The following is a 24777-nucleotide window of genomic DNA, read 5'->3' as shown; positions in this document are numbered from 1 at the left end:
TCCCTAAACTACTTTCTGAGCTTCACTGCTGAATAAAGGTTTTTGAAGTAAGCCAACCAAGCAAAAAGCCATCAACTAAGGAGTTTATTTTTCTTGCTAAATGGACATTAGCATGTGTGTGAATGAAGAAATACTGGGTGAGAGATTTCCCCTTGACAAAGGCAACTACCTTGTGTTATTAGGAGCTGCTTAATTGTGTTAAAACATCTTTTTATGTGTGTACCTGCTTGATTTGACCTCTTTTTTTGTTCCAATTTCTCATAGTGGTTGTGTCTGTATGTGTGTGTTGGGGTGTTTTTTATTGTTATTATTTTGAACAAGGATTTGAACAGACATTTCTCTGTCCATTTCTAATATTCTGACTACTATACCATGGTGACACATAGCTAAAATGAATAATTGTAGTTGCAATGTCCATCCCATGATCTGTATGAGAGTATGGTGTATGTCCTGTCCCTCCCAACATGCTTTTCTGGCTACATTTCCTCACTTAAAAGCATATAGTGTGATTATTATTCATGTTTCCTGATGGAAGTTGGAAATAACAAGGAAATGAAATTAATACAGAAATGTAAAGAAAAAGGAAAGTGACTTTACAATATCCTAGGATTATATTCAGTGTTCTAAGCAGGTCATGAAATGTAATCTACAATTCCAGTTTTTATTTATAGATCTCATATGAATGGACAGAGTGTGAAAACAATTGTGACTTAACACTGTATTTCCTAATAAAATGGAATTTCTTTTCAGTCATGTTCATTTTTTTCTTTTCCAAATATTTATTCATAATGTTAGATGCATCCCAGCTCACTGTTGAGGTTTAGTGGTTTTCAGTGCTAACACAGAATCTCCCTTCCTTTTCATGGGTTTAGTAGCATTTTGGAATAGTGACATTCATTTATAAATGCACACATTGAGCGTATTACCTATTAAAAATATTTTAGGTCATATTAACGCAAGTCCCTCTCCAGGTCACAAGGTAAACAGCTATGAAAAACAAATGTAAGAAAAAGGCAAGAAATACATATTCAGTTTTTAAAAATGGAATCACCAATAAAACAGTGAAAAAGCCATCAGAAAGAGGTGGTTCGTCTGGGTCCAGCCTTGCTGAGGATCTGCAGATACATGTCTGAAGGGGATCTAGAAAGATGGGGAAGTCTGGGAGTTTGCGGGGTGAATATTTATATCCTACAGCATATCCTGAAGGGATACTTAATGTGCTCACATGAAGTGCAAGGAGTTTGATTGCTTTCTCACAGACATGACAAAAGGGACAAGATTCATTGATAGTTTTAACTCTGGATCAATAAAACAGAGATCAGATCTGGGACAACCCCAAGATAGCTGACAGAAAAGGTGACTGGGAACATACTAAAGGAACTATTGAAGTAGTAACACAAAACATGAATGTGTGTATTAATGGATGCTATGTAATAACATCAGATTTTGAAGGGGTAAAATCATCCTCACACCAAAAGCATTAGTTGAAAAAGGCCACCCTAGGACACAAATGAGGAATAAGATGTTTTTATAAAAATAAAATAAAAAACAAATAATTAAAAATTTAAAAAATAATTAATACTATTAATATTAAGACTGCAAAAAATAAAATTATTTTTTAAACGAAGAGATGGTACCAAAATAGAAAAGGAAATGGATGATGCTGATGTAAATCAGTGAAGTAGCCAAGATTCATTTACAGGCTATGTCTTCATCCGTCATAGATTTTACAAGTTTAAGAAACTGCCAACAAAATGAATATGGCAGAAAAAAAAATAAAAACTTATCAATACAACATAACCGTCTGTTATGAAAGGTAGCAATTATAAACATTTTAACTATTAAGCATATTCTGGTGTGGCAGAAAACACAGGTGTTTGGATGCTTCAATATTTCCTCTTTATTAAATGCTCCTTTTTATTCAGATTAGGGTGAAACAGAATAATATAAGTTTTAGGGCCAAAGATTGAACCAAGTAAAGAAACACTGGAAACCAAGATGGAGAAGATCTCCACAGCAACCATGTATTTTCCTTTTGTGCTCAGGTAGACTGGAACAAAAGAGACCCAAACACTGCAAAACACCAACATACTGAAGGTGATGAATTTGGCTTCATTAAAACTGTCTGGCAATTTCCTAGCTAGAAATGCTACGAAAAAGCTGACGATGGCCAAGAAACCCATGTAGCCCAGGACACAATAAAACATGGTGATGGAACCTTCGTTACATTCAAGTATGATTTCTCCCATCTCTGAGTGCATGTCAGAATCAGGGAAAGGAGGAGAGGTTCCTAGCCATATGGCACAAATGAGTGCTTGGATAAGGGAGCAATAGAACACAATGGAGCTTGCCACCCTTTTCCCCAACCATTTCTGCAACCTGGAGCCTGGCTTAGTGGCCATAAAGGCCAGAATCACAGTGATGGTTTTGGCTAACACACAAGCAACTGTCACTGTGAAAACGACACCGAAAGCAATTTGTCTGAGAAAACAGGTTACTTTTTCTGGCTGGGTGAGGAAGAGCAAGGAGCAGAGGAAACAGAGTAGGAGGGAAGTAAGGAGAGTATAGGTGAGATTCTTATTGTTGGCTCTGACAATTGGTGTGTGGTGATGCTTAATAAAGATGCCTAGGATGACAGCTGTGAGAAGGGTAAAAAAGAGAGAAAAGAAGGCCAGACTTATCCCTAGGGATTCTTTAATAGAAAGGAAGCTTATTTTCTTTGGAATGCACTGTGATTGGTCTTTGTTTGGATACTGATCTTCTGAGCACCCGTCACAGTCATCCATGTCTGAAAAAAACAAGTCCAGATTGTGTTAATGTGGCATGCCACCATGGCACAATAGCTGTGTAGTATTAAATTATATGTACCAAAGATATGCTCTCCATCAACCACAGTTGAGCTGGAAACTGAAGATAGGTCTTATTTGACTGAATAATTTTTCCTTCATAAATCATGGGTGTTTTAAATGATTACATATACATCATCTGCATATTATTAATGGTTTTTTAAAAATGGTATTTTGGGATATTGACTGTTTTCCATAACATACATGTATGGGATTGTTTTTGCACTACTCAGCGTGGCTTTAAATCACTATGATAAATTATAACATCACCTGTAACAACTTAAAAGATAGCAAAAACGGAGTGTCAGATTTTAAAGAAAAGTAGGTTAAAGATGATATAAAATAATGTGTGCGAGGAAGACAGCAACCGACACTAAGTAGGCAAAAACTTACACAAATAAAAATATCTTTTCTGATCAGTGAAAGATGGGCAAATGGTTGCAAAAATTTGGATGCACCAAGTGAGAGAGTCCTACTTGTGGTTATGATCTCTCATGTCTCCTCTGAGCAGAGACTCATAGAAGGGTTTGTCCTCCTTTCCCTAGGGACCCATCAGTACAAAACAGGGAGAGGTGATCCTTCAGCTATTCTGGAGTAAAGCCATTTGAGATGTTTTAGTATAATCAGCAACATTGGCAATCAATGTGTTTGTTGCAGTAACAGTTGCTTATAGGGTTTGGGAGTCACGCCCCATATGAGATTTGCAGATGAAGTGTTATTAGAACCCCAAAGGCCTAAGCTTCAGTAATGACAGAATCACAAGGTACATCAATAAGAGCAGTGGAAAACCTTTTATATACTGCTACAGTCCTCTTGCAAAAGCTCTAACATGACACTTTGAAAACTACACTTTTTTGTGTTTCTTACCCTCTTGGTATGAAATTTTGTCCAGGGGACATTGAGCACAATCATAGCAGCAGGGTTTTTCTCCTTCTTTCTTTTTCTTTCTGGAACCAGAGGGGCACTTTCTGTTACACAGAGAGAGGGGTGGAACCTGCCCATTTCGATTAAACAAGAATATTTTAGTATATGGAAAACTTTAGTAGCATCATGGATCTGGATTCTGTTTTCTGGTGCACCAGCAATCAAGGTGATTGTGACATACAGTTGGCCCTCTGTATCCATGGATTCTTTATTCATGGATTCAATTATCCACAGTTTTAAAATGTAGTATATATAAATATAAATTCCAAAAAGCAAACCTCAATTTTACCATTTTATAATAAAAATGCTAACTAGAATAACATTTTCTTTGCTAATTCCCTGGCTTGTGCCACATTAGTGAAATATTCTCCATTGTTACAGTTCTTTAGGGGTCTTGTAAATGTGTCACTAGTGTTTCATCACCTGATGGTCTTAACTGGGAAGAAAAGTGGTGTTGTTTTTAATCCAGGTTTATAATAGAGTTTTGGTAAATGTGTGGTATACTGTAAAACTGTGGTGTACTGCACTCCTTCCTGCATCTACACTACAGAATTAATGCAGTTTGACACCACTTTAACTGCCATGGCTCAATGCTCTGGTATTCTGGGGTTTGTAGTTTTGTGAAATATTTAGCCTTCTCCCCTCAGCACTGAACAGGGACGGCTTGGCTCCAGGGGATGGAACGGGGCCCTTTTGAGGACGATTTGCCGTATGATAAAAAAAGTCCCCTTCCAGTTCCCATAACAGGGGGGAAAAGGTGTGCAATAAAGTTCTTATACACAAGTTGTATCAAAATCCATAATTTTGGCCCCAGAGCCTCCCCTCGACTTACATATGAGGTAAACCTGTCGTTGAGTATATACAGTAAGTGCATCTAAAATACACATTGTGGGTTTATAGGAGGGTAATTTTTCTCTTTTCTTTTCTTTTCCTTTTTCTTCTTTTTATTTTTTTCTTTATGACTTCCACTGTCTGTTTATGTCTATATATGATCTTTTTTTTAATGCATGTAATGTGTGTTAATCCTTTTTTCTTCTTAGTTTTACAAACTAAATAAATATCATGCATGGATTTTTCTGCACAAAAAAAGCATTTTCTGTGCAAGACGTCATACGCATTATATGTAGGAATGCAGAATAAATAATTAATTATTTAAATAAATAAATAAAATACATATTATTTTGCATAGGTTTATAAATGAATGGATTTTAGGAATGGCAATTTTTCATTAAGTTAAACTATCTAGAAGAAGCTATTTAAACTTTATCAGACTTGTTGTTGTTTGCAAACTGCTGTGTGCCCTAATCAGCCGTGATTTTATTCAGAGGTCCGCTTGACCTGCCCCCAGTTCATTTCTCTTGCCTTCCAACTAAAGAGTTTTGTTGGAGAATTTGACTGCGTTCCACCCATCTAACCTAGATAATGTATAATGCAACCATTGGTACTGATATTAAAGAGGAGGATTCCATCTGACTTCAAACCTCAGAATACCCACTTCATACACTCTTCAGTGTTAGCAACTATAAGCAAGATAGAATACATGTCCCACCATCATTACATTTTGTTTAGGTCAGGACACATTGAGAGTGTGGTTTCTACTGTGATAGATAAACATGTACTTTCCTATGGATTCTTGGCTGTAGCAACTATGCCATACCTCATGAAAGCTTCCATGCCACACCATTTTGTCCTTATCAATGGAAAATTCTTGGCCTGGAAGAGCTGCTGGGTCGATCCTTCCAACTTTGATTCTCATGAAGGAGTTGTTTGGAAAAGTGACCAAGTTGGTAATATCAAATCCTGCTTCCAGCTCCATATTTTTATCAAAAGATATTTCTTCTCCCACACTGTTGTTAAATGAAACCCTCTGAAGAAAGTGATAGAGCTTCATAAAACAAGAAACAGAAACAAAGAGATATATTATTATTTATATTGTGCATAAAATTATCTTCAGGCTATGTGTATAAGGTGAAACATAAATAAATTTCATGTTTAGACTTGGGTCCCATCTCCATGATATCTTATTACATACATGCAAATATTCTAAAATCTGAAAAACTCTGAAAACCAAAGCATTTCTGGTCCCCAGCATTTCAAATAAGGTAGACTCAACCTGTAGGATAAAGCTCAGACTCATGGTGCTTCCAGACAGATAATAACATATAAATCTTGAATACTGGAGACAAAACCCCAGCCCAATCGGTGTTAATATATATCAGTTGGTTTCCAGAAAAGATTGTCAAAATATAAAAACCCAACACTTTATTGGGAAAAAAAAAGCAAAGGAAACAAACTGAAACTTTCTTGAATTGAAGAATGAAGTGGAAGAGAAAGGAATTCAGAAGATTTGAAAGTGATGGAAATATTCACTAGTATATCAAACAACATTGTTGCATATATCTTTGTATATCATATAACCTCTGTGTTAAGAAAGTCATTACCTGCCAAGACTGCAAATTCTGAAGATCCAGCCTCCCTCCTTTCACCAATCCTGTGTATTTGGACTTGGATGTGGACCTGTATATGGCATGTAAAGCATATGCCACAACATAGACAGCATTGTAGACACTATAGCTGTGGCCAGTCATTGTTATTTCAAAACTAGATGAAGGGAGGCTGTTCAACTTCTCCCCTCCAGTGCAAGGATCTGTGATCTGCCCATCCATGGAATCTGAAATGTAGCATTTGAATGTCTGTGTCCAGAACTGCTCTAGAAAGCCATCTTCATTTGTCTCAAATGGATTTTTGGCCAGAAGAAATGTTTTGAATCCTTGAACGTCTTTTGAATGAACTGTAAAAGATATGGAGCCATGAAATACCTGCATATCCCAGTCCATCTGATGGCTTGCTGCCACGAAATCCAACTGAGCAGTTGTAATCCACACTTTCCCCAAAAGAGTACTAGTCATATTTTCCAACTCACCTACGGCTAGCAATGCTCTCAAAGAAAAGATGAGCTCAGTTTCTCCAAAGACAACAACAGCACTAGCTTTGCTTCTGAGAATCACTCGATAAATCTGTAGCCAGTTGGTAATCATATCATAATATTTGTCTAAATAAACAGCTTTAGTTCTTTCTGAGAAGGCAAGGCAAATTCCTCTCTGGGTTAGGAGAGGCTGCAATTTCTGCATGAATCTCTGTGCACTATCATTATCTGCAGCAAGGAATCCAACCCATGTCCACCCAAAATGCAGGAGTATCTCAATAATGCCGGTGTACTGACAGCTTTCATTTGGGATCATACGGTAAAAGAGAGTAGACTGGGTTTGGTCATCTTCCACAGGAGCAAAGGAGCCATAGCTAATCTAAAAGGAAATGAAATAGTGATTTTTTCATAAAGGCAGTAGAAGGAAAAGAATACATATCTAGATTAAGGAGGGCAATGGCAATTGTGTTTGGAACCCACTCTGTTCCAATGGCCAAACTGACCAACTCTAATTCATTCAAAGGAGTATAGACTAATAGTATCCATTTAAAAAATGCTGGAAATGCTTAGATAATATAGGATCCTTTGAACACACATGGTAGGCTTGCAAAAAAGCAAAGGAATATTGGGGTAAAATCCATAAAGCAATACAAGAAATTCTGAAAACACAATTTCAATTGAAACCAGAATTATATTTGTTAAATATAATAGATGATGATTTAAGGAGAGAACATGAAAAAATAATATTGTACATGATAACTGCGGCTACATTAGTCTATGTTCAACATTGGAAAGAATCCAACACACCAACCTAAGAATAATGGATATTGAAGATATGTGATTTAATGGAGATGGACAAATTAACAAGACTATTAAGGCAGAAGAAGCTTCCAAGCTTTGAAAAGGTCTGGAAGATGATGAACTCATTTTTGAGAGAAAAATAGAGAATGTTATTGATAATGGATATAGTTAGATAAGGAGAATTTAGTAATAAAAAGACAATTCACCTATTGTAGAAGATCGCTATAATCTGCACAAACTGAGAATTGGACAACATGACAAATGTAGCCAACATCTGAATGATAAGAAATCACAATTTTAATATTAATTTAATATTTTAATTATGTTTTATATCTATATATCAAGGTGTTTTTTAATCATAACATATTTTTAAAAAGGAGGATTTCAGACTAATGGTGAACTATTTGTCACTTAACCCTGGTTTGGTTAGGAACATAACAATGTTATTTTGTATTGAAACACTATTTGTGTACAACTGCATATGCACAGGGATTCATAGGTATGTACTGAAAAACAAAGGAAGGAAATTGAGGCAGTGCTTCTAATCCATTAATGTTTTAATACTGTAACAGTTTAATTCTATTTTAATGCTCAGCACTGTATGTTTTTAACTATATTCTTTGAGTCTCATGGGAGGGGGAGTGGTATATAAATAAATATTATAATAATCCCTTTTTCCTTTAGTAGTTAATTAAAGAAAATCATTAGGCATGGTCAAAGCATGCAAACTGGGCTTGATAGAAAAGAGAAATGGAAATGACATGTGAACTCTCCATATTTTCCTCTTACCTGTGGGGTCTTGTAGATGTCTAAGATAGTTGCCATGCTGAGAGAAGTTTCGAAATCTAGTCCCCCAATGACTGCAAGCAAATTTTTCTGAACATTGCATTTGTAGTTGGGTAGAAATCTATCCCATCTGGAGAGAAGCTCCAGGGTGGCCCAATAAGTCATCTTTTCAATGAAGTAACTGTCACAGATGTGGAATCCCAATGTAACATTGGGCAAGACCTCTGGATTCTTATTGATTTCCTTTACAGCAAACACCAGAGCCAGGACATGTTGGTAGTTCTTCGGTATGACACTGCAAGGAAGATCAGATATAATGTGAAATGCGGTGTTATCATTCATATCTATTATGATTCATATTTAAGAATCTTACATAGTTCCTCTAATGTTAAAAACCATTCCAGAGCATACAAACCAATTCAATCAAAGTCATGAAGACATTAGTAAAAGTAGTTTTACACAATTAGTTTAAAAAGGAATATCACAACATGTCCATTAAACACTCAATAAACGAAAACTTGTTACCCTTAAAGGCACAAATAAGAAGGATAAACATCAACTGTAGCCTAAAAGATAACCAAGACATATTCATGGAGACAATTCTACAGGTTGAATGAAGCCAAAGAAAAAGCCAACATTAAGTAGTCAGACTTGTTTTCCTTAGGCTAAGGTAACTGGAGACTTATGGGCATTTCTGTGATATATTATGAATACACATATATAGGTTGAGCATAAACAGACATTCATAATAGCATAAATGCCAAAGGGAGCTCAATATTAAGACTGGAGGCACTTTTTCACGTACTGAAAAAGATACTTTACCCTACTATAACTCCTCTTAAGATACTCCCATCCCTGGCAATGTCTAACTCCTAGCTAACTGCTGTGATAGTTAATGTGGTATCAAACTGCCATAACCTTTGAGTTATAGATTTTGTAGCTAAATTTCTGCTCTCCTTACTTCCTTCTTATGTTAGAAAGGTTCCCAAATCATAATCTCTAAGAAGGTTGATTTTAAAATTAGCCCTGAATCTATGAAACGTTCTGCATCTCTGTCCAGAGATAAATGCCCCTGAAATCAGCGAGACATGAGTCTGAATATATACCAGCCAAAGACCTTGACACAAACCCAGATGTCAACTTTCCCCACACATCTACTCAGGAAAAGTCATCATAGGACCTAATCACACAATCCTTTGTCAATAATGCCATTCAGCATTCTGCATTGGGCAAGCAGTTTCTGAGCCAGAAGATAAATGGATATAATATCTCCTTCAGGACAGCAGTCTTTGAACAACAACAACAAAAACTACATAGGAAGATTGAAAAGAGAAACAATATATTCACAAACTCCAGTCCATCAAAAGTGGGTTGAACAGAGACAATGGCTTCCTGGCACACTATACATATTATAACATCCCAGCCTCATGAGACCATCCTTAGCCAGTTTTTTATCTCCTTTCTGGTTCCCAGCCTGTACACACCACATTCCAAAACTTTCTCCACCATTCATATAGTCACCCATCTACCTTGGTCTTAGGCAACATCTTTCCTCTTGCCTTTGTCCCTCAATGACCATAGACAAAACTGAACTTGTCACCTCAACATCATACCCACAAGTTTTGCATTTCAATAGGTATTCATATAGTCTGATCATAAAGATCGGGCAACAGTTCACTCCATGCATCTGAAGAAGTAGACCCAATCTATGAAAGTTTATGTTACAACTTCTTTTGCACAGCAGTCCCAAAGGTGCTACAAGTTCCTTTTGCATATACTAATTGGTAGCTGAAAATACAATGTTCTTACAAGACATTCAGAATCTGATCAATTGCATGATGTTCTTTGAAATCTTCGTGGTCAAAAGAAGATAAAAGGTGAGACATCAGTCCACCAATGATAAAGTCTCCTGACTGACTGTACTGATGAGGCAAACAGAGCATATCATTGATGGTGCGATGACTGACATCTGTCTGGACCATTGAGGGCAACAGCAGAGAGAAAATTAATGCTGTAAATATGGCCATACTGAAGACAGATTTTCTAAATAAAAGCCTGGATCTAGATTCAGTCATACTCAGAAGACATTCATCACAATCAGTGGCACTCATGATTAATGCAAGTATGTCTGAGTTCAGATCCAGTCCACTGACTGCTGTTTTGATGTACAATATTCACATTAGCATCTCAGCATCATAGAATATTCTGTCTGAAAGGACACTTGACTCCATCAATACACCACAAAAATTTCAGGGACTAAACTAGAACTCAAGAGAAAAATAAAGACAAAACTGCTGGATAATGCCTCTTCAAGTAGCTTTATACTAGCTCTTGCCTGAAATAGCAGAAAGGGTTTTCATAACTGTATTTAGACTTTTGAGGTTGCTCTCTGGAATTCTATGGAGGCCTTACGAAAAGGATACCATGCTGCCATGACCATGAAAATTACAGGGGAGATAATAATGGTCTCTCAGGATCCTCCATGACATGAAAAGAATCGAAGAAAACATGTTTGTTGTGTATTAGCACATGTGGTCTCTGTCCCTTTGTGGAAACACAAAGATGCATGTAGAGTAATCCTCAATAAGAGGTGGATATTGGGATGGTGCTAGGAAAGGTGAAATTAATCTACATGTTAAAAAAGCAGAAATGCTGTTCTTAAACATTCCTACCTGTTTCCCATCCCAGGTTACTGAAACTGAAAAGAAAGCAAATGCTACAAAAAACATGACACATTTTGGTTCCACTGATTATTTTCTTTCTAATAAAGCCCCTAATATGTGACAGGGTATAAAATTCTCTTGTAGCCTGCATCTACACTGCAGAATGAATGCAGCTTGATACCATTTTAACTGCCATGGCTCAATGCTATGGAATTCTGGGATTTATAGTTTTGGGAGCTATTTTGCCTTCTCTGTCAGAGAGCTCTGGTTCCACTGCAAATGCCAAGATTCCATAGGATGGAGCCATGACAGTTAAAGTGGTGTCAAAATGCATTAAATCTGCCGTGTGGCAGCAGGTGTGGTAGCTTTCTTTTTGTTGTTTGGAGACAAATTGGAGGGCCGTAAATGCTTCTTGGAAAAGAAAAGCTGACTTTGTATTCAAATTTGTTTGTGCTTTCTTCCTCTGTATAAGAGATTATAAAATAGAATATTAAAGCACAACTGAATTTTTTTAAAAAGTAACTGAAAGGACAACAATAAAGAAAACACAGCATCCAGGAGCTCCCAAATGGAAGTGTGCACTTTATTGAGCAACTTAGATCTCAGTCAGTACAAGGCAGTTTCACATGTTCAAATATTTTCCTATCTTGGCCATGCCAGAGGAAAGGCTAGCAAGAGAAATATAGTTTATTTTTCAAGAAACATGCACAGAATTCGATTGTTAATTTTACTTAAACAAAAATTACAATTATACTCCATGTTAGAGAGATGGACCAGGTTTTTTGGGGGGTGGGGGGTGGAGACGATGATTAAATGGATCTTTTGGTTGCACTGTGTCCAATAAAGCCTTCTGTAGAGAAAAATAATAACAATACAGGATTCTATGGCACTGGCACTGGCATGAGGAGCAGGCATTCAGCCTCTCTATTTGACTACATGTAAAAAGACAGAAGAGCAAGGGTAACAAAACAGTAGGCCAAAATTCTCCAAATATTATTTCAGTGTCCTCAAATTATATAACTGATATTAGTTCTCACAATTGCATGTACTGTAGATGACAGCTCAGATGAACTATGGACTTTATTACATGAGGCTTTTAAACCACCACACAAGTTGAATAATAGCACCTTTGGCGATACCTGTCACACAATAGGCATGGAGCAAGCTTGTTTTCTGCTGCTCTAGAAAATAGGACCCAGAGCAATGGATTCAAACTACAAGAAAAAAGATTCCACCTAAACATTAGGAGGAACTTCCTGACAGTAAGAGATGTTCAACAGTGGAGTGTGATGGAGTCTTCTTCTTTGTAGGTTTTTAAACAGAGGCTGGATGGCCATCTTTCGGGGTGCTTTGATTCTGTGTGTTCCCTCTTGTCAGGGGGTTGGACTGGATGGCCCTTGAGGATATCTTCCAACTCTATGATTCTATGCTGTCTCTCTCTCGTTGCTGCCATGTCGTCAAAGCATTATTAGAGCCAGCTTGCCATTTATGGGTAAAACCTATCAATAAGCTTCCAGTCATGCTGGTATAGCGTTAGTCCTTAGTTGCATTAAGTTAGAACTGTGGCAATTCTGGGATTGGGCTATCACACTGTGCCAGCATCTTCTCCTCTCCCCTGTCCCCTTCCCCTTCACTATTCCAGAACAGTCAGGTTTATTTATTTATTGTTAAACTGCCTTATCATAACTCCACAACTGCATTAAAACACAAAACACACAAAGACACAAAAACAATAGGCAGGCTGGATAGGGCATAGGGCTGGCAGGCAGGATTAAGGATAAGGGTGGAAGAGAGCTCATGAGACCAACAACAGACTGTTTGCACTGTAGAAGAGACATTATATCGGGAGTGCTCTCAAATCAGCATGTATGCTCTTCCTTTCATTAATGCAATTGCAGCAAGAATGTGTGTGTGGGGGAGAGCTAGCTAGATAGATAGAGAGATAAAATACTATGCTTCTGCTCTTCTGCCTTTCTGAATGTGGCAGCAGAAAGAAAGGAATGGGTCATTCCATACAGTCCTCCCACAAAACATATTGAAGCTACTGAAAGTGACTACTAACTAGGGACAGCAGGAAGTGTCCCTATTTTCTGACATGACATAAAATAATGATGTTTTATTATTTCTTCTTTAATAATTGTTCCTTGCTGTTCAGACTGGGTCTCAGCAAAATAATGTAGCATTTGGGGGCAAAGATGGAGGTCAATAAGCCAGCACTGGAGGCCAAAATGGAGAAAATCTCCACAGCCACCATATATTTGCCCTTTGTGCTCAGATAGACCGGAATGAAAGAGACCCAAACACTGCAGAACACTAACATACTGAAGGTGATGAATTTGGCCTCATTAAAATTGTCTGGCAGTTTCCTGGCTAAATATGCTAAAACAAAGCTAACAATAGCCAGGAAGCCCATGTAGCCCAACACAGAATAAAACATTTTAGCTGACCCTTCATTACATTCTAGTATGATTTCTCCTACGACTGAATGCATGTCAAAATCAGGATAAGGGGCTGAGCTTCCCAACCACGAAATACAAATGCCTGCTTGGACAAGAGTACAATAAAACAGAATAGTGCTTGTAAGACTTTTTCTTAGCCATTTTCTCATTCTGGATCCTGGGTTATTTGCCAGAAAGGCTAGAACCACAGTGATAGTTTTGGCCAACACACAAGAAACAGTCACTGTGAAAATGATGCCAAAAGTAATTTGTCGGAGAAGGCAGGCCACTTTTTCTGGTTGGATGAGGAAGAGCAAAGAGCAGAGAAAACAGAGCAGGAGAGAGGTGAGGAGAATATAGCTGAGATTCCGGTTGTTGGCTCTGACAATAGGTGTGTCATGATGTTTAATAAAAATAGTAAGGACCAACACTGTGAGAAGAGAAAAAGAAAGAGCAAAAAAAGCTAAGCAGGTCCCTAAAGGCTCTTTAAAAGTCAGGAAGTTTATTTTCTTTGGAATGCATTGTGATTGTTCCTTGTTTGGATACTGATCTTCTGGGCATGCATTACAATTGTCCATATCTGTGAAAAAAAAGGAGAGTAGAGTTAAAGTGTATAGCAGAGGAGAGGATCTGACAACATAGAGTCTTTGCTACAGACGAGGTGTCCTTGCTAGAAGAATCACCACCTACTACTGTTTAACAGTCCCTATAAGCTATTAATGTAAGCAACAAAGAGGATCAATATTGACCAATTCAGAAGAGGCTCCCTCTAGAATTGCTCAGATGCTTCATAAAGCAATACAGGACCAGGGCAATATGGGCCATATTTGTTAGTCTCAGACATTTCATCCTTCTCATTTAGATTAGGGCCTGACTGTCTTGGAAAAAGTGTTGGTGCATGGAATTGTAACCTAAAACAATCTGTGATCTTGCATGACATCATTGTTGATCATTAGCTATATCTGTAAGCCTTATCTTCTAGTTTCCTGGTTTTGTGGAGCTGAGCCACGATGAAATAGATTTAATTCACCTCTTAAATGAGCTGGTTTGTAAATCAATGAAATCAATGACATTTGTAAGATCTGTAAGTGGACATAGCTTTCCTCTTGCAGAATTCCAAAGCTATGGCTATTAAAATCTCAAAGCTATGGGTTGGTGACACCCAATGCAGTAACTCATGGAGTCACACACATCCCATTGACCTCCCATACCACACCATACAGAATCCTTAGAATTTTATTTTTTGTACTATTGTTACTCATAAATCATAAATTCTGTATATCACTGGATGTAAAGGGACATAAATAACTAGCAAAATTAAAACTATACCTTTAAATTTAAATTTATCATACGTGTAGCTTAAATGTATTTAACATATACATAGGCCCGGGACAGACGGGCAAGAAGCGCCGTCCTCGGGCCAGTTCTAGTGTTCTGGAGCACACGGCAACCACATGCTCCAGAACCCTAGAATGTGCCGCTGCCGCCATCATGCCAGCCTCCCATCCACATGGGGCCGCCATCTTCATGTAAGCGACGCACAATGTATAGATGTTGCTACACATCGCTTACATCACGAGTGTGCCAATGGTGCATTCGTGACGTGTGTGTGGCATCCAAAAAAGAACCCGGTTTTCCCGGGTTCTTTTTGGGGCAGCGGGATGCCGGGCAATTTAGCTGCTGCGGCATCCCTCCACAGGAAAACTAGCCACCGCCAGCCTGGACTTTTGGGGTGGACTGTTTTGCGCCACCCCAAAAAGTAAAAATTTGGTATGATGTGATGTTTTTAAAGAAAGTTTTAAAAGAATTTTAAAATTTTCATTAAATCTTGAGGCCTCTCCTTTCTCTTTCCGCTGAGCCTCACCCCACTCACATCATTTCTTCTGCTGTGTTCCAGTGTTTTAAAGGAATGCAGGTGTCCATCTCTGCCAAAAGGCAGATGTTTGAGGAGCAGTGGTGTCACCCCCTCCTTAAGGTGTCACCTGGTGTGGTACATACTCCCTGCACCCCCTGCACTCCCTAATGACACGCCTGCATTGAGTCCCAGCCACCTTGAGTCTTAGCTTTGGGGGGAAGCAGCATGCATATAAGTGAAATAATACTAATAATAGAAAGCAGAAGTATGTACAACAGCTACATTTGACTCTTTCCACACTGTCATAACATTTTTGTACAGTGTGGCATGTTTTTATAAACTGCATCTTTTGTCTCTTACCTTCTTGGTAGGAAATCTTGCCTTGTGGGCAGGGAGCACAATCATAGCAGCAGAATATCTCCCCTTCCTTCCTTTGTTTGCTCGAACCAGAAGGACACTTTTTGTTACATTCAGAAACGGGTGGCACCTGACCATTTGAATAGCAAAAATCCTTTAGCAACCAGAAAATAAGAAGTTTCCATCAGAAATTCCATTTGAACTTACCTGGAAGCTAGTTCCATGAATCAGTAGGACTTGCTTTTGAATGTATTTGAATTTGATTACATTGTTGAATCAATCTTGAACTATTTTTTTCTGTACTATAAGAATGAAAGTGGCTAGAAGACACACAATGATGAATTCAAATGGATAAATCCAGACTAAGGGACTTCTCACAAGGCCAGCGAAGTACCAGGATATTGGGATAACAGTGCATTTGATTCTCGCCTCCTGTATGACGTTGATGCCATTCTGTCGTTGTATTGTGGAAAACTGTAGTAAAAAGCAAGTCTTTTTGCTTACAGGAGAAATATATTAATGATCTTCTTTAGCATTGCTGTCATGTATAATTTCCACTGCAAAGGTTCAATAGCACTATTTTGTCAATTTTGCCTGGTGAGCAGGTGAGCTTTGTGTGAGGAAATGGTGGTGTGATCAAGACCCCTTCTACAATCTGTCTCTTGCTCTTCTGTAATTAAAGTACTATGACAATGGTGAAGCTAGCATTGTGTGCAATTAGGTTTGGCCTCTAACAGACACTCTGGCCTCATTCACACTACAATAAACCAATTTTTGAGTTGGATTATTTCGAATCAATAGAGCAATTCAACGCTGAATAGATGTTCACACTATTGAAATCACAATTGAAACTGCCCGTTTCAATTTATTCCACTTCACGTTCACATTCATCAATAGGATCTATTCAAAAAGGAGTTGTGTCACAGGGATGACCGCACAACAGGGAACCAAATACAATCGACAATTTGTGTTTAATTGAATCATTCAAAAAGATGTGGGGAATGCTTCAGATTCGGAAGAACTGAGTTAACTGGATTTAGTGCTGCCCCCCCCCCCCTCCAAACCGCACCAGAAATTCGGCACCAGTACAAACAAGGGCCCTTTAAACCAGTTTACACCGGTGTGAAAATTGGTTTATTATATAGTGTGAATGAGGCCTCTAATTCTGGATTGGGAGTTAGAGGTAAGGTGTGAGAGGTAAGGCTGCCATCCCAATTGCGTACCATTATTGCAGGCAAAGCAGTTGCAATGGAGAGGGCCCCATGTAATAAGCTCCTAAGTTAAGTGGACTCAGTTCCCATTAAAATGAACAGGACTCACTGTAAATCTTGACTATATTGTCTACGAGATTTCTATGGGACCTAAATTATCTTAATTTAGTGTGCATACTTTCCATTCAGATTATTTTGAATCTACGCTGTTTAAACCTGTTTGCTCCACTTTGGATGAAGTCAGTGCAGAGAGTGGGAATAAAAAGAGAACAGAAGAAATAAGTGAACTTATCATCACACTTTCATTATTGGTACTTTTTGCTGTATTTAATGAAAAACCTTCCCACCTTATTTTTTCTTCTTGGCATACTTCAGCCTGTTCTTTAATGCAGCATAGCATTCTGAAAATACATACCAGTAATTATGTTTGTTGCTAAGTTTTTCAATTAGACCTGCCATGGGATATTGATAATCTCGAAAGCCCACTCATGTCAGTGGGTGTACTCTGAGTTTGACTATATCTGGATCCAACCTAGCTTGAATCTGCACTGCAAAAATAATGCAGTTTGACATTGTTTTAACTGCCATGGATCTATGCTATGAAATCCTGGGTTTTGCAGTTTGTTGTGGTGCCTGAGTTTTCTGACAGAGAAAGCTAAATATCTCTCCAAACTCCAAATCCCAGAATTCCATAGCATTGACCCATAGCACTTAAAGCTGTGTCAGCCTGCATTATTTCTGCAGTGCAGATTCAGCCCTAATGTTACTTTTTCACATTTGTTATTGGCATTAAACAAAAAATTGGGGCTGTCTTTGCACCTCCCTCTCTTTCTCTAGCCAATCGATTTTTAAAAAATAATCCTAGTTAGGGGTATGGAGAAATGTTTTTTTGAGATGCTCTGTCACTACACAAAGAAAACCAAGATAGAAAGGATAAGAAAAAGTCATGTTCATTTCTTCTTTTGGAACAACTCAATAGGAGGGTAGCTTTTGATTACACATTAGAAGGAACTTCTTGACAGCAAGAGTGTTTGGCAATGGAACCAATTGCTTAGAGAAGTGGCATAGTCTCCTTCTCTGCATGTCTGCAAAACGAACTAGGCAGCTGCTACTTCTGGGGATGTGCCAGCTACTGATCCTGCACTGAGCAGGGGGTTGGACTCAATGGTCCATTGGACCCTTTCCAACTCTAGGATTCTATTATTCTGTTCTGTGACTAAAAACTTATTACGGCATTAACTTTTTTGGACACTGTTCACTGTGTCAATTTGATTAAAAAAAGGAAAGTTCTCTTGGATTGGTAGCAGAGAGAGACAAGATCTACATCTGAACTTTGCAAAAGGCATTTAGGAATTTACATTTTTCTGGAAAACTAGAAACTGGAACAACTGGTACATGCAGTGGCATCCATGCCCAGGGTGTCACCCAGCGTGGGAGACACGGCTTCCAGGGGTGGGGCTTCTGGGGTTGGGGTCAAAAGGGCACACCTTCATTGCGCCGCACCACTCTATTCACAAGTTAGTGGCACATGCACACTGCTCTGTCCCATGGATAAGTGATCCTTGGAGAAGAAGAATGGAACAGAGGAGGAGGAGGAGTGCACACATGCCTTTCCTGGCTGCTCTGTGTTGGGCTTCCTTTCCAGGGAAAAAGTTCAGGACAGAGAAGCAGGTGGAGTACTCACGCACCCTTGCAGATTGCTCCATCCTAGGCTTTCTCCCTTGAGAGGAAGCCCCGGACTAAGCAGCCTTCAAGAACGCATGTGTGCTCCTCCTGCACCTCAGTCCCAGGCATCCCAGAGGAGCCGAGAAGGGGGAGGAGGGTCCAGCCGGGTGTCACTCCACTTCTTGGTGTCACCTGGTGTGGTCCACACACCCCTAATGGTGCCACTGGGTACACATAGGAGTTCAGCTATCCATCTTCACTTATGCTTAAGCTTGCAATAAATAATAAACTCACCTAACAGAAAAGAAAATCAGGTTCCAGTGCCCTTCTTCTCAAGCAAGGGTGGGTCACTGATGTGGGTCTTTGAGCCAATGTTCTGACCCTGAGTGCTGGAAAACCCCTGGGGGTCACATGGGTTTCCAAAGGTAATCAAATCAAATGCCAAAGGTCAGGAATGGAAAATGTGTCAGGGAGTCCACTTCGGGCTTTGAAAAACTGGGTTTAAAATTCATTCAGAGGCCCTGCAACCTGTTTATAAAGCTGATACACCACTGTTAGATGCTTCCAGAACAGAGAACTCACTCTTTTGCCTTTTCCTTTTCTCTTTCTTTCTTTCTTTCTTTCTTTCTTTCTTTCTTTTTTTGTGTGTCAGAAAAAGAGCTATCCAGAGAGTCTGGAAGGATAGAAGGCTGCAAAAATAGCCTTGTCGAACCACTTTGCCCAGGTTAAAAGCATGTAGCCCTGCAGATGTTATTAAAAACATGTAACTTTGCAGATACCTATCAGTTTTGATTTGCCCAGTGTTGAGATATTGTGGGATCAATAGTTCTTCAACACTTCAAGGGCTGAAGAGAAACCAACCCTGGTAGATGTTCAAGAACTTAGGTGAGCCTAACAGTATCATGAATGTTGCAACCATGGCGCACCTGTTGAAAGCTTCTGTGCCAGACCACTTTGTCCTCATCCAGGATAAATTTCTTGCCTTGAGTTCCCTGCAGATCCATCCTTCCAACCTTGACTTTCATGTAAGAGTTGTTTGGATAAGTGATCAAGCTGGTTATATCAAATCCAGTTTCTATTTCCCCGTGCTCATCAAAAAGCACTGTTTCTCCAGCACTGTTATTAAACACGACATTCTTAAGAAAGTGGTGAAGCTATGTGGATGTAAAGATAAAGAGAAGGAAAAAAAACCCAATAACATAAAAGTCAAACTTCTTCCCTTGCTTAATGTGAATTGTTCATCTGGAGGGAAACTTCACAATGGAGCTAACCTAAACATCAGACTAGAGCCAGAATTATTTTGTGCTGCAAATCTAAATGCTGCTAAATAAGAAAACTAAATATTGAAGGAGAGAAAATACAATGGAAGACGGATGTGAATGAAGGAAGATACAGAGGTTTATGAAGCTAAAATGCTTCTGAAGAGTTATCAGAAGTACCCAACTGTACATAATTACTGAGAACTTTATCGCACACTTTTTTTGCCCGTTACAGGAACTGGAAGGCGATGCTCATGTGTGCGCATGACCAGCCAAAAACTGATTTTATGGCATGCCAAAGCGTCCTCCAAAAGGCCCCGTTACATCCCTCAGCACCAAGCCGTCCCCGTTCAGTGCTGAGGAGTGCTAAATGTTCTGGGCGGAAGTTTTCCGATTGAGGAAAATGGCACCCATCAGCACTGAATGAGGATGGCTTGGCGCCAGGGGATGGAACAGGGCCTTTTGGAGGACGCTTTGGCCTGCTATAAAATCCGTTCTTGGCTGGTCGCGCGCACACATGAGCATCCCCTTCCAGTTCCTGTAACCGGCAAAAAAAGGTGTGCAATAAAATTCTAAGAAGAGTCTATAGCCACCCTCAGCAGGGTAGGCAATTTAAAATAGTTGAGTCGATACAAACAGTCTTTTCAAATGCCAACTTATCTAAAAATACAGATCCCAAAACATCTCAGAGAGGCATTCACTTGAGCTAGATTTGACCCACTTGACACCATGGTAAGACATAGGAGATTCCAGGATATCCCTTATAATGAACATTTTCAGAGTCCATGTTATTACATTTTAGTTCTTTTCTATTTGCTATAGAATTTCTGCAGGATTTTATAGTGTGTTTTACTTGTTTTAGTGTTATTTTGTGTTATTTTGAAATGGCCTAAGGGCTAATCAATAAACATTTCTTCTTCCTTATAATGAACAAACTTGTATTTGTAGTGACCACGAAATTGATACAGATTACATCTAAACACATTTTGTTTAGATGTAATCTGTATCAACAGGAAAGGGATCAATATCTTGATCCCTATATTAAACGAACAATATTCTGGAATATCATACTTTATTTGGGGTCAAGATTCAAAAATATCTATTGCCATAGCTTGGTTCCTTCATAAAGCAATACAGTTGAGATCTAGATATGTGGGGATGATTGGTGTTAACTGTGAGGGTGATGAAGAGATTTGACATATGATGATGAATGTTTAATGTTATTTCTATCTCCCATTTTAATTCTGTTTTACTTCCTATGATAATTATCCTATGGTAATAATGTTTTTATGTACAATTTCACTCTCTCATTTTCAGAATTTAGGGGGACTTTATGAATGGGTTACAAATGGGGAAATGATGTCATTTAAAGTCCCCATTTCTTCAATCTTTTTCTTTCCACACACAAAAAACGCTGTTAAGGCAGGAAAGATGGAGTGGGGACACAGTGTCTTTTAATCAGTTGTACCTAGGAGCCCTCCATCTGAAAGCAACATAACCTTTTGAAAAGGCTGGAATGAAGACTACAGAAAGGCCATCAGAATGCAGTAAGATGAAAGGATAGAGTTGCCATAATTCTCTTCTACAAAACTGGGACTAAAGTGCATGTGACTGGATTGGGCATCTTATCAACACACACACCCCAAAACACATCACATTTTTGACAATTAACATTGTTTTATTGCATATTTTAGTTGTTCTTGTTCTTATTTATTTATTTATTGCCATCAATTTACATTCTGGGATGTGTAGTTTGTTGTGGCACCAGAGTACTCTGACAGAGGCTCCACAGCTCACAAAACTACAAATCTCAGATTTCCATAACACTGAGCCATGGCAGTTAAGACAGTATCAAACTGCATTATTTCTGCATTGCAGAAAATTCCGGGACAAATGGCAAGCCTTGGAAGGGACGTCAGTGGGGCTCACTTGTAATGAAAGATTTCAATTCTAGCAACAACAAAAAAAATCGAGTGTGTTAGAGCAAGTCTACACTTTGCAGAATACTCTGGGGTGCCCCTGGAATATTCTGGCCCCAAATTCCTCCAGAAATCTCCCCTTACATGCTCTCTTTTGTTGCAGGTTTTGGCTCTCACAGCAAATGGTGGGTGTCTACCTTCCCATGTAGCCCTTGTTCAATGCCCGGTGCCTCTGATAAGGTCAGAACATAGTGCTTGGCATAGTTAGCAATGCTGGGTATCTTTTTCTGACCTCAGTGTGACTTGCACCTGCAATGATAGCACTGGGCAGCTCAGAGGGACTGCAAGTGAAGGCAGCCACCACAGTCACTGTGAAGAGAGACCACAACAAAAGGTGAGTTATTTAAATGTGGGATAGGGGGAGGTAGCCCTAATTGGATATTCATTGTCTTGGCCCTGTGTCATTTAAACAAGAGGCAGCAAGCCCAGGGAGTATTCAGAGTAATTTGTCCATGTAGACAAGGTTGTATGATGATTACCATACTGATTTAAAGGTCATGGTTGTACAGTGGGCTCTCACCATCTGTAGGCTTGCCATCCACAGATCTGAGCATCCACAAGCCCCGTTATTCTCAATGGTGGCACATGAACATGGCCAAAATAACGGCCACGGACACATTGTGCCACCAATGGGGATAACAGGACCTGAGGTCGCATGTTTTTTCTTATCCACGGCGGGGGGGGGGGGGGGAACCCGGAACGGATCCCCCATGGATATGACAGGCCAACTGTATGTGTATCAAGATGCCATGACCTTTTTCATAACAGCAGAGATACATTTCAAGAAAGTATTAATGGTACCTGCCAGGGCTTCAGATTTTGCAACTTCACTCTCTCTCCTTTCACTGTAGTTTGTTTCACTCTAGATAAGTACATGGCATGTAAAGCATGGGCCACCACATAGACAGCATTATAGATGCTGTAACTGTGGCCAGTCATGCTCATTTCAAAACCAGATGAAGGGAGGTCCTCCAGCTTTTCTTCCCCTGTGCATGCTTCACTGTCCTGTTTGTCCAGAGCACAAGTGGAAAGTGCACAGCCAAAGGTTTGTTCCCAGAATTCCCTGATAAAACCATCTCCATTTGGCCTACATGGATTTCTGAGCTGGAGAAACTCTTTGAACCCTGACACATCATTTGAATGAACTGCAAAGGAGAGAGAACCATGAAAAACTTGCACATCCCACATTATCTGATATTTTATAGATGTGAAATCCAGCTGAGCAGTCATAACCCACACCTTACCCAGAGGTGTACTGATGACATTTTCCAGTTCGCCCAGTGCTAGCATTGATCGCAAACAAAACATGGCTGTAGAATCTCCATAGACAACAACAGCATTAGCTTTGCTCTCCACAATGACTAAGTAGATTTTGGACCAACTCCATTGCATGAAATACATTTCTGTAAAGTAAGTGACTTTTATTCTCTCTGAGAAAGCAAAGCAGATCCCTCTCTCTGCAAGCAGAGGCTGCAAGGTCTCAAAAAACAGTTCTCCACTCCAAGCATCCACAGCAAGGAATCCAACCCATGTCCATCCGAAGTGCAGAAGTAATTCTGCAATGCCATTGTGCTGGTGGGCTTCATTTGGAACCATTTGGTAGAAGAGAGTAGACAGAGTTCGGTCACTGTCCTCTGGAGCAGAGGAATAAATGAGCTAAAAAGGAATAAATAGGCATATTCCATAAACTTGATAAAAGGAATGGCTTATCCATTTCATTTGGGAAAAGGGAATGTAGTCTTCATTCAGGATAGTCACAGACAGACAGTTCTATGCTGAGCAAATTTGCAATGTTTCAGGACTTTCAATATTTTATTGTAGACTATCTAAATAATGTCCTTGAATGGCATCATGGGGTAGACATATGAATAATAAAGTAATAATGTTTATATGTGTATGGAGAGAGAGAGAGAGAGAGAGAGAGAGAGTTTTAGAGTGTGAGTCTGTTGCCAATCTAAAATCATCCTTTTTATTTCAAAATTGTACATAGTTTCAACTTAGAACTAAGCAACCACTGTTCCCTGTTTTCAAGTGATGTTCACTGTGACAATTGCAAGGCCTTTTCACTTCCACATTTCCCATCAGGGCAATGCTTGAAGGGTGCAGGATACATGGGCAGGATCCCCTGGGCCAACTCTGCCATTTTCTTTCCATCGACCCAGCCTTTTCCTGCCCCTGGAACTTACCTAGATCAGCATGGCATCAGGTGGGTATTTAGACACCAACAATGATTTGCCTGTTGCCACTACTGGCATTCCCAATGCAGACCCTTGCCATGGGTTGTAAGAGTGCAAATGGGGCACTTGGCTTCACCCACAAGGCTAGGCACTCCTTTCTGACATCACAGGCCATGATTGGAGCCTGCAAAGAGAATGGCCGTCATGGTAGGGTTTCTGGGAAACTTCACCACAAGCAGCCAGTCATTATAAGCCAGACTATGGGCCAATTGGGCTAGGGATGGCCAGATCTGCCGAAATGGTGTCCAGTCTACCTGTTCCTGGCCTGAGACTGTTTGACTGCATCATCTGAACAGGACTAAACAGGTCAGGGGGAAAATGGGCCATTTGACCCAAAGTTTTAAATGCAACTACAATACAGTAGCTATACATTCTGCCAGCACTGAGTCTGTGTATTACAAGGAAATTATGGAAGTAGTGCACCAAATAAAGGTTCAGATGGAAAGGTATAATAATATAATAATAAAATTTATTTATATCCCACCCCTCTACATTCAGGCCACCTGGGCAGCTTACAATATTCAAAGTATACATATCATATACCCACCCAACCCTCCCTCCCATCTGGTAAAAGAAGGTTTAAAATAATTCAACAATCTGTCTGGAGTAGCTGTTGTGTGCAAGCTTTGTATAAATCATTGGGTGGGAGGGGTGGTGAAGCAGCCCACTACAGAAAATGCTGTACATGATCCTAGAGCACATTGCCTGTGTCTTCACCATTAAAATCTAAGCATTCAATTAACTCAGTTGGAATGCATCCAGGAATTACTTCTTACCACAAAACAGTGTGCTTTTTCTTGTTCCCCTCATCATTGTAACATTAATTAGGA

The 24777-nt window shown here is 39.3% G+C and overlaps 2 protein-coding genes across 2 annotated transcripts; both read right to left on the bottom strand.

Annotated features, from left to right (window-relative positions):
* Window positions 1–1886: 1886 nt before the first annotated feature.
* Window positions 1887–7027, bottom strand: LOC149275816 (vomeronasal type-2 receptor 26-like). The gene is made up of 4 exons (XM_089504327.1): window positions 6212–7027; window positions 5428–5655; window positions 3714–3840; window positions 1887–2788 (listed from the first exon to the last, which is right to left on the bottom strand). Exons 1-4 carry the CDS (start codon window positions 7010–7012, stop codon window positions 1887–1889), a joined length of 2058 nt encoding a protein of 685 aa, XP_089360453.1. The 5' UTR covers window positions 7013–7027.
* Window positions 7028–13065: 6038 nt separating this feature from the next.
* Window positions 13066–23306, bottom strand: LOC149275815 (vomeronasal type-2 receptor 26-like). The gene is made up of 4 exons (XM_089504323.1): window positions 22512–23306; window positions 19399–19626; window positions 15600–15726; window positions 13066–13964 (listed from the first exon to the last, which is right to left on the bottom strand). Exons 1-4 carry the CDS (start codon window positions 23304–23306, stop codon window positions 13066–13068), a joined length of 2049 nt encoding a protein of 682 aa, XP_089360449.1.
* Window positions 23307–24777: the final 1471 nt, after the last annotated feature.

This window comes from Sceloporus occidentalis, unplaced genomic scaffold (assembly GCF_023333645.1).
Source record: "Sceloporus occidentalis isolate IW3139 unplaced genomic scaffold, rSceOcc1.0.p SCAF_265, whole genome shotgun sequence".
Classification (NCBI taxonomy): Eukaryota; Metazoa; Chordata; class Lepidosauria; order Squamata; family Phrynosomatidae; genus Sceloporus; species Sceloporus occidentalis.
Note: the sequence above shows the minus strand (reverse complement) of the source record. Positions and strands in the feature narration are given on the sequence as shown.